Source organism: Phalacrocorax carbo, chromosome 25 (assembly GCF_963921805.1).
Source record: "Phalacrocorax carbo chromosome 25, bPhaCar2.1, whole genome shotgun sequence".
In the NCBI taxonomy this organism is placed as follows: domain Eukaryota; kingdom Metazoa; phylum Chordata; class Aves; order Suliformes; family Phalacrocoracidae; genus Phalacrocorax; species Phalacrocorax carbo.
Window position 1 is genome coordinate 7,331,253 of NC_087537.1, and position 11,374 is coordinate 7,342,626.

Genomic DNA, 11,374 nt, shown 5'->3' on the forward strand with positions numbered 1-11,374 from the left:
GATTTGCTATGACAGCACTGAATCGATCCTGTAGTTGCAAATCTTCATGTGAAGCAGAAGCCTTCCTCTTGGTGTCAGAAGTCACAAGCTCCCAGCCTTCATCATCATGGGAATCTCTTGTTTCTGTGGTGGGTTGACACTGGCAGGGTGCCAGGTGCCCACCAAAGCTGCTCTATCACTCCTGTTCCTCAACTGGACAGTGGAGAGAAAATATAACGAAAGACTTGTAGGTTGAGATAAGGACAGGGAGAGAGCACTCACCAGTTACCATAATGGGCAAAACAGACTCAACTTGGGGAGAATGAATTTATTACCAATAAAATTAGAGTAGGATAATGAGAAATAAAAACTAAGTCTTAAAAACACCTTCACCCCATCCCTCCCTTCTTCCTGGACTCACTTTACTCCCGATTTTCTCTACCTCCTCTCCTTCAGCAGCTCAGGGGGACAGGGAATGGGGTTTTGGTCAGCTAATCACACGTTTTTTCTGCCACTCCTTCCTCCTCAGGGGGAGGACTCCTCACACTCTTCCGCAGCTCCTGCGTAGGGTCCCTTCCACTGGAGACTGTCCTCCATGAAATTCTCCAACGTGGGTCCTTCCCACAGGCTACAGTTCTTCATGAACTGCTCCACTGTAGGTGTCTTCCATGGGGTGCAGCCCTTCAGGAACAGACAGCTCCACCATGAGTCCCCACTGGGGTCACAAGTCCTGCCGGCAAACCTGCTCCAGCGTAGGCTTCCCATGGGGCCACAGCCTCCTTCAGGCACATACACCTGCTCTGTCATGGGGCCCTCCATGGGCTGCAGGTGGATATCTGCTGCACCATTAACCTTCACGGGCTGCAGAGGGAAAGCCTGCCTCACCACAGGCTTCACTACGGGCTGCAGGGGAATCTCTACTCTGGTGCCCGGAGCACCTCCTCCCCCTCTTTCTTCCCTGACCTTGGTGTCTGTATGGTTGTTTCTCTTACATATTCTCACCCCTCTCTGGCTGCAGTTGTGTAGTTTGTTTTCCCTGTTATCAGAGGCACTACCACTATTGCTGATTGGCTTGGCCTTGGCCAGCATTGGGTCCATCTTGGAGCTGGCTGGCAGTGGCTCTATTGGACATAGGGGAAACTTCTAGGAGCTTCTCACAGAAGCCACCCCTGTAGCCCCGCTGCTACCAAAACCTTACCATGCAAACCCAATACAATTTCCTGTCTTGATGGGAACAGACTCAGCCTGCCTCTCCTTTGTTAGAAAAGGGAGGAGTGGGCTCTTGAAGCTGCAGGGTCTCAGAGACTGAGCCCATCTCTTGCCACCAAGGTCCAGATAGTGCTAATGATGCAGAAATTGATCATCATGAAGGGTTTGATCACTCTGCAACAACTCCTTTACTCTTTAATAGCCACTTCAATGGGCACAGTGCCTCTACCTACCAAAGAATGATCATTTTTGCCTACTTTCTCTTCTTACCTAAAACAGCATAAAGACTTACTAAGGCACCAAATGACCCCTAGACATCGACTCTAAGAGTCCAGATCAAGCACATCACTCATGCTCCTGACCACTGAAACAAAGTTCAAGGTGAAAACGTAGACAGCTTCCTACAGTACAGAATGATTTTCATAAATGCTTTGAAATAGCAGTAAAAGTACTGTGTTTTTTTTCTTCCAGCTTAATTCCATAAGACTTTTCCAAGGGGTCGTGTGTTCCCAAAGTTTTGACTAACAATTCAGCCTTTTTGGTATTATTTTAGACCAATCTTTTAAAGCCATATCATGTTTCTTCAGGTGGTATGTTGGGACAGAAACCACTCAAGAAGTCATGTGACTGCCTGTATAATCCAAAATTCTGTGTAGTAAAAAGGAAGAAACAGTTTTTGTAATGGAATATATCACTGTGTTTGGGACTGGAGTACCACAATGATATAAACAACATAGGGCCCTGTACAAAAACCCAAAGATGGAAAAAGGCAATATATTTTGGGGAAGAAAGGAGATGGGTGACTGAAAAGATTAAGGAGACAACTACACTATTATTTTCATATTTCTATTTATCCTGGAAATATAGAACTCACATGGTTTCTAAAAGATGGAAGAAAGAGAGAACTTGGAAATTCTGTATTCAATCAAGCTATTTGAAATCATTGAACTATCCAGTTATTTTTTTCCCTTTCCAGTTTTGGAAGAAAATGTGGCTCTGGCTACCCTCATGGGATTGCATACACAGATAATTAAGACAAATATCTGGGTTTTCATCTCCTATTTTTACAACACTTTTGAATACCATGAGGAAAGAGTTATTTATTGGCCTAAGTGTTAGCAGTGTGACGACAGATAAGCTTATATTTGGAAGTGGGACCACGCTTACAGTTGAACCAGGTAAGTATCATTATTTTATTTCTAAAATTTATGTTAAAATTAAGGTGGGAGAGGGCAAAGGAATGTAACGGTTTGGGTTCACTGTAAGAATTTTCTGCTGCAATAATCCTTACAGCACATTGTCTCCAGCCAGAGTTTCAGGCTGAATCCTCAGGTTCTGTCTGCTTAGGAAGGCTCTAGAGGAAAAACTGGGCTACCACTCTATATTAGCATTACTCCATGGTCCCCAAACACCTGGTGTGCGCTACTTAAGTTTAACATGTTATAATTTATTCCCGGACTGGATAGCACTCTGGCACAAATTTACTGTGAAGTGTCCTATCCTGCAGTGGATTTTCACTGCCTCATTTTGAGCAGGAATGCACAGCTCAGTGAAGAGCTGACAGTGTAGAACTGTTTTGTGACAGATCTTTAGCTGTCTGATATGAGAAGTTAGTTTTTGACACTGGCACCACACTCATAGTGTCACCAGGTAAGTAGTTAGACTGGCATGGAGACAGAGGAGGGAGGAGGAGGCTAAATACCCTTAAAATGCCTCATATCTAAGACCACTTAGAATGAATGAATGAATGAAAATTGGCTACAAAGTTGCCTAGGCTTTGAAAATGCAGGTGTGGTGAGTAGGGATTATAACAAGCCTTAGTTCTTTCTACTTCTATTCGGTATTCCATGATATACAAAAAAGGTGGATGTCACCCTAAGCTTTCCTGTGGGAGTGTGAATGTTGGGGAAGCAGGACAGTTTGTTAGGTTGATCTTTGTTATCCTAAACATCCAGGTGCATACCTTAAGACTTGTTACAATGCTTTCAGAGATCTGCATGTCTTTAAAGTGCTGCAGAAATGTCCCATGTAATTTTACTTACCTAAAACATCCTGCTCTTATTCCAGAAGGGCATGGGGATCCCTTAGGTGCTGCCTAATATCTGTCCAGGTCTGTAGGATGTCTAACGTGAATAAATGTCTGTTTTGGAACAACTGAAGTCCACCCCCAATTCCAAAGTAAAGCAAAGCTATCATTCTGAAGAAAGATCTGTCCCTTCCAACCAGTGAATCCTCAGTTTCAATGTAAGACCAGAGGAAACTGCCAGATTACGTTATTTTAACATCAGACAACATTGATTTGAAGAAAGTATTTGTCAAAAAAAAAAAAAAAAGTAAAATATCCCATAGAGAATACTAGAATTTGGCAAGAGAAAACAATCAACAAAACGCAGTCTAAAAGCTGGCAGGTGGAAGTTTGAGCAATGGTATTGCTATTTCAGACTTTTAAAGAAATGCTGACATGATACTCTTGTTTCTCACATAAAGGGACTTACGCTTTTTAACAAAGTTTAGCATGTTGGTTCTTCTGCTGACAAGATTTTTTTCTAATCAGCCAAAGGTAGCTTGTGGCTCATTGACTGTAATAAGGTAGTATTGATTTAGGCAAACTTTTACAGTACATTACTCAAATTTCTAAAACATCATCACTGAGTTTCCCACAATTTGAGTTAGACAGCATTCATTTGACAGAAGAAAGCTATTAGCCTTGTCTTCTCCCCTACCCCGAAATGCTTTAAATCATTCTTTCTCTGTTTTTCCTCCCTGCCTATCCTCTCTGACCTCCTGATGCAAAATTACACAAAAATTCAGTTCAGTGAAGTTTCCGTGCTGTTCAATGATTTGTCTTTTTCTAGCTAAGGCTTGGATGACATTTTCAAAGATGCACAAAGACTTTAAGATTATGTTTGACAGTAAAACGTAATAGGCCTTAAGCATCTAAGTCACTCAGTGTCTGTTGAAATACTTAATAAGTTGAAAGAAAAATTTCCAGAATTTGTGCAACCTGAGCCTTTTGTTGCTGAATTTGTATTTCTTTGGGAGATACTGACATGCATTTTCAGATGCTAAGTACAGGTGTACTTTATTACCTCAATCTTCTGAGAATCCCCAAACACAAAATGATGTGGAAAACATGCATTAGTCATCACTAGTATATTCAAGGCATATTCTCCTCCTGAGAGCTCAATTAAGGATAAATAACATGGGGGGGTGGGTGGGTGTTTTGTTTTTGTTTATTCAGATACAACTTTCATTAAGAAAGCAAAGGGCCATAACATTATGGAATATATAGCTTTTCCCATGACTTTGTAAGGTTAAAAGGAAAAAGAAGGACAAGTTTCTGTGCTAATAAGGTGTTACTGCCAGAATGTAATATAAAAATCCCTCCCAGAGGCAAGCAGTGGTAGGAATTCATGGCTGTATTTTCAGGTAATGCAAAATAGTGGGACTCAGTTGATGCTTCTGGGGTCTGGTAAAGAAATAATTCTGCTTTATTAACTACAGTTGCACAATGTACATTTGTTCTTGCTGAGCATTTTACCCAGCAAGTTATGCCAGAGAAGCAGCTTGCTAGTACACTGGCTATTTGGAAATACTGGCGATCAGAAAACATGAAAAGCCTCTAAAGATCTTCTCAGATAACAAAGAACGCACAGGACTAACAGGCTCTGGCAAAACCATGTTAAGGCGCCTGAAAAGGAAATGTATGTAGGAGGAATAACAAAATGAACCTTTTTTGATTTACGCATTTTAACTGTGTGTTACTGCTGCTCTTGTCTTTGGGAAGGGGACTCAACTAACCGTGGAGCCAAGTAGGTATTCTTTTTCCATTAACCTTTTCTGAGTTGTTATTGTTTGGAATTTTCACTTTTTCTCCTCCTAAAATTCAGGCAGACACTCTCCCATACTTTAAAGTCACTAATTAGACTTCAGGCTTTCTATGTATAACATTTTTATATGCAACTAGACAATGCAAGTATAAAAACCATGCTGATCCCACTTCCACTATTATGCTGAATTTCTCTGGGACCTAACATCTATCCATTTACTCAGGCATATTAATAAGCTTTTCATAGTAATTGTTAGGTTTTAAAGTCATGCTTGCACAGTCTAAAGAGAAATAAAGTTCCTGTGGAGGTTGACATTTAAGTTCCTAACACTCTCTATTCTGTCAGAGTTAGAAAGACAGCACTGAGAGGACAGAAAGATCTTGTACAAAGGCATTAAATGGAATCGTATGCAACATTTCTATACTTGTTCAATCTTACTAACTTGTTCAGAGTTTGGGTTAAACTGGATAAGCTAAATTAAATCAGTGAATATTTTATTCCGGTTTGGTAACTGTTTGCCATAGGTGTTGACAGGCATGGAGTTGTGCCTGTATTATTAGTAGAGCCAACCCATGAAGTTATGGAAGAGCAGTACTTGGTTTTCACCTCAGTTCGTAGTATTGGTGGATAGGTGGTGGGGAAAGAGAGTAAAATCAGAGCCCCTTGATCAAACCTTGAAAAATACCCTGTGATGAACAAAATGTTAGACCTGAGGGATCTCTTGTCCAGATTGCAAGGCAGATGCCATGAAAATTCAAAGACTAATGAGCCTCTCTTTAGCAAAGACACCCACCAATGTCACATTGGATATATAAATCTGTTTTGGTGTGTCTGTGTTTCATAAGCTGAGCCTTTTTTGGTAAGGAAGCATGCTAGATGTTTGCCTTCAGTTTCATGCTTTTATTGTAATTCATGTCGTTAATCTTGTCCTGACATTGGTATGTGGAATCACCCTAGTTTCTCCACCTGAGGGCAAAGATATTTTTTTTTTTTTAAATCATGATATCATAATGATTTGTTGGCTACTAAATTATTTTGAGACCAACTGCTTCCTTAGAAAACATCCCCTTTAAGTTTAACCAATCTTATTTCATTACATGTATGTCTTATAAGAAATTCCCAGAAGGCTGCTGCCATGTAGTTGAAATTCATGCTTTTGCAGCTGTCAAGCCATTGCCATTAATGTACATTCTTGGAATTGGGAATTCAACTTTAAATTTTTTTCAAAACAGAAGCAGCACATCTAATAGTTTCAGAGTAACTCTTCTGAAAGCTGCATGAGAGAGCAAGGATCCCAAATCCTGTGAAAACTTGTCAGCATCTTTTAGGTTCTTTAAAAACTCCAGTTCTAGGACACTTTTTTTAATGCCTTGATTACACTAACCTGAAGAAGACTGTAAATCTTGTCCATGAACATCAGAACACCTTGGGGTGTTCTTCCCTTCACATTAGTTTGTTATATAAACTCTGCATTGTACTTCTAACTGCCCCTGGAGCTGTGGGACTAATAATATGGCACAGCACATGAATGAGAAAAGTCACACTTTTTGGAACAAACACAAGAATTTTCATTGAACCAAGTACCAATCCTCTTTTCTTTTCATTGTCTCCAGACTGGATTGGAATGTCATACATCATGTGCAATGGCTAGTGGGGAAAACCTCCCCCACAACTGAAAGTTATTGACCTTATCAGAAATTCATGGAGAAGTGGAGATATACAATTCACAGACTTCTGATTGCTTCTGTCCTACTTTCCCATCTTAAAGACAAAAACCATTCTTGAATCTGAGCGTTTGTTATTGAAAAGATCAACCTTGTCCCCCAGTCCAGCAGCAGTTCTTAATTTCTGCGAGTAATGTAATTCATTGGAGTAACCTTGCACAGCAGTGAAGCAACAAGCTGACTTCTCTTTGCCCTGCCACTCTTGCTATGGTTAGAACTTTTAGCCACATCAGAAGATTTGGGGGAGGGGAGGGAGAGCAAAGGAAAAACAGTTATCCCTCATGTGTCATGAACATGCAAAACAGTCCTTGATAAAAGTGTTATTTTTAGGAATTAAATTGTTGAGAAAGCAGAATAATTTGGATCTTGGAATGGCATGCATAAAAGTTCTCTTCTCATTTTCAGGTCCCTTACTTATAAAATAAAGAATCCACATATAGGCATGAACTTTGGCAGAAGGAAGCTTAGAATCCTGTAGAACTAACGCTTCTATAAAATAACCTTCTCTCATACAGACTTTCTGTCTTTGATCTGATCTTTTGGAAGCAGCAGCAAAAATAAAGACACAAAAGGCAGTTAGGCATTGATAACGCTAGGAATTAGTCACAGATGGAGTACATATGAACGTTAGGGGATTTAGCATTGAGGCAAGCTTGCAATAAAATCAAATCATGACCAAACAATGGGTTTTTTTTACAGACAGTACAAAAAGTTCTGACCCAGAAGTCATTGTGATGAAATCAAAGAAACTGAATGAAGATGGCAGCACTGGGAAAGCAGCTTGTTTGGCAAGGAATTTCAATACAAAGAACATCATCTTGAACATGCCCTCTGATGACATCGTATATCAACAGAAGACACCGATTTTGACTTCAAAGTGGTCGTACAATACTATTAAGGTGGTCAAAGTGACAAACAAAACAGAGGTGACCTGCGTTGCAAAATCCGACAACAACATTATTGGAAATGACACAGCACGGCCAGGTAAAATTTTGTAGTGCAGTTGCAGCTTAGTCCTGGAGGCAGTGTGTTCTAGTGCTTGCTGTTTTCTGCTAGTAAGCATTGCCCTGGGTAACCAGGAGAAATGGGAAAGACATCTGGTAATCAAATAAAGCTAAAAGACATTTAAAAACATCAATCGTCCTAACTATTTAACAACTTGGAGTTACTTTTTTTGGGGGGGAAGACAATTTTTTTTTTAATGTACATTTACTTATAGCTAAATACTTCACCACACAGCAGCAAAACTCCTAGAGCACAGCCTGAAATAGCCTTTCTAAAAACAGTACAACACTAAAGTGGTGGTGTGGTTTTATTTCCTAAAGCACTTTTTATATTTCGGAGGATTGTTTTTGCCATCATGAAGCTCATTCAAATAGTAAAGCCAAAACAACACAGGATTTTTTTTTGCTGCAATTGCAAGAAGAAATATTCTCCTCAAATGACTGTTAAAATTAGTGATATAATTCCAACATTCGGGTCACATGACCATTTTGTTTAATCCTTTTTAAAATTTGGATATAGTTTAAAATGCATTTTCTTTATTATGCTACAGAAAAGGAATCTGAAGAACCAGTAAGAGGAGAGGTTTGCAACATCACAGACACCCCTGCGCAAGGTCAGTTACTTAAATAGATTGTGAAGTTACCTTACTATGTTGGGGCTAAATACATGGAAATGTATTTTCTCAGGGGTAGAGGAATCAGAATACAACACACTCGTGAAACACAACCTGTTTTGTCAGGGTAGCTAGTTTAGTGACAGGCAAGCAACAGGAAGCAAAATGCAGTTCAGACAAACAGCCTCCTCCCTTGTTGTTGCCGTGTTTCTCTGTCATCTTTTCCTTGCTAGTGTTTCTTTCCCTGAAACTACTACCTGTGGTTTTTCTCACTTCTGCCAGCATCACAATATCCAGGTCTAGACCACAATCTCTCCCATCTTTTCTCTTTCACTAAGCAGATACCAAAGTGGAGAAAGCAAACATGCTGTCTATGGCTGTGTTGGGTTTGAGAATCCTGCTGGCAAAAAGTATCGCCTTCAATACACTCATGAGTATCAAGTTGTTTCTTTTCTGAGGTAAGGAAGCAGATAGCTTGATCTGTAGAAATACTGGAAGCACGTGCCAGGAATGACCGCTTGTCTTTTTGTACTTCTTTAACCCGACAAGGAATGACACCTGTTCATTTACTCCTTTTCTGCTAAATAACTCTTGCATGTTTCTGGGGGGAAAAAACCACAACCACCATCCTCCTCCCACCCCCAAAAAACAATACAAAAAACCAATCACACACATCCCTGACCCTTCCTGCCCCCCAACCCACAAAGAAAATGGCTCCTTTCTGTATCCAAAGCTCAGTTCTTGGTGGCTGGTCCCCAAATTTTCATTGCAGCACACTTGTTTTGCCAAAGCAACTCGGGTATGATCAGAAGTGCCTAAGAGATATCTCATTGACTATTTCAAGTGGCAGAGCACAAAACCTGGAGAAAAATCAAGACAAATATGGAGTCAAAAACAAGGGTCCCCAAACACAAACATGTGAAGTAGTAGGAGGAAAGAGAGGAGGGAGAGGGTTTTTAAATTGAGGCAACAAAAAAGGCACAAAAAATAGTCCAGCCTAAGTTTTGTGAGTCTACCTGTCTTGATCTGACAGCTGTCAGTGGCACATACGCCCAATTGCATTAAATGTACTTTAAACACACTTTGCTCTTCTAGGCAATGGGGAAGCAAACCAACAGCAACCTGAAGAACAGCAAGAGAGCGTGTACAAGCAGCTCAATGGGTTGAGCAGCCAATGTCAAATCTGCTGACAATAACCATCCAGAACTCCACCAGCTCCTTCCCCTTAAGACATTTTATACTATTGAATCCTGTCCAGCTGGTTTATGTAGTAGAAGTTGTAACGGGTTTTGATATTTCTTCTTCTCTGTGAACCGAGAGTGCATTTTTCCTCATCCCCCTGCGAAGTAGAAATTGTTCTCCCCACTCTTCTAGCCTTTGCATAGAAGTATCCAACCTGCTCCAATTGTTCTGAAAAATCCAAACCTCGCTATAGATGTATGTCCCTTTTAAGACACCCTTTAAAGGCATATTGCATTACTCTCTATAGAACTGATATATTACTGCTTAGAGGATTCAGGCACAGTAAATGCTATTTATAAATGGTTTAATGCTCTAAATGCTTTAATTTTCTTTTTAGATAGCTTTAATAACAATAATTTTGTAGTGTAGATGCGAAGACCTGTGTTGGATCTGAAGTGATTCACCTGAGCCAGATAATGTTCAACCATAGAAACATTTGCATTTCTGTGTTAAACCTGAATGTCTTCTGCAAAGTGTATGGCGCCTACATTTTAGGGTACTGTAGTAGTGATCAAAATAAAGTTTTACTAAGCAAAAATGCTGTGATTTGTTCTGTGCACTTTCTTCTGAATTTGGGATGGAGATTGCTGAAATACAAGTGTCCTAATGACTGGTGACATTAGAAACACAGATTTGATAACAGAGATTTCCTGTTGGCTACATTTGTCTTGTTTAGACTTTGTACAGGGAAGTGAAGATTCCCTTTGGCTCGTTAAAAAGCTTCAGCAGGGCCATGAATTCTAGACTTAGAGGACTCGAATGAGGTCTGATCCTTCAGATCACTTTGAAGAGACCCCAGCAAAATATTTTGCATCAGAGACACATGTCTAAGGAGAAATACGTTAAGAGACAGCTTGATATAAGCATGTAGAAAAAAAATACATATATCAGAAGAGAAGAAAACATGCTGTTTTTTTCCACTTATTGATACCAGGAAGAGGCCAACAGGAAATAATGTATGGTGGTTTGATGGAGTGATAGTTTCTATAGCAACTTGGTTATTAGTCAAAAGGACCCCAACACACATATTCCCCAACTTCTCTTCCTCTCACAAGCAACAAGCAGGATGCTGTGGCCAACGTTTATGACTAAGTCACACCAAGGGGCTTGACTCCCCCTTGCTTTGAAAAACAAGTTAACCACATCCTGAAGGGGAAATAAGGTTTTTCACATACTGACTGAGCTGCTGCTGGCTTCAAGACAGCCTCTACAGAGTGCACAGTAAGATGTTTGATAAAATTTTGTCAGGTTAGTTCCTCAGAACCTGCAGGCACCTAGAGGAAGACCCTCACCCTATGCAGAAGATAAGTGAAATTTGTAGGGCAAATCCAAAACTAGTAAAATGCTTTTTTAGTGCATTCTACCACCATAATGTAAATCAGGGGGAGCTGTTCACTACTACTTTTATCCTGATTTTCTGATGACACCCTGAACTTTTTTATCTCGCACGCCACATCTCTTCCCAGTCTCTCAGGCAAGGCTGAGACTGGAAGTACCATTTCTGTGTCTCTGTGCAAATGAAGGAATGACATTTTCCTGAATAGTGCTTGTGCCTGAGAGCTTTGGTAGAATTAAAATCCTGCAACACTGCACAAGAATAAAAAGAGGGGTCTACAAATGTGTGACTACTGAGAGACAGCATTGACGCATACAGAAATTTATGAGCCAGAAAAAGACATCAGTCAGACCGATCCACACTGGCATAGGACACCAGAGCCCTCATGTCCATCATGAAGAGATTCATGACCTGAGCGATACCTCCATGGTCAGGT

General features: G+C 40.3%; 1 gene segment (V, D, J or C); it reads left to right on the plus strand.

Annotated features, from left to right (window-relative positions):
- Positions 1–2,272: 2,272 nt before the first annotated feature.
- On the plus strand, positions 2,273–10,125 carry LOC104050511 (T cell receptor delta constant-like). The segment is given in 5 exon segments: positions 2,273–2,366; positions 7,442–7,726; positions 8,298–8,360; positions 8,702–8,818; positions 9,456–10,125. Coding segments are annotated over 4 exon segments (558 nt in total).
- Positions 10,126–11,374: the final 1,249 nt, after the last annotated feature.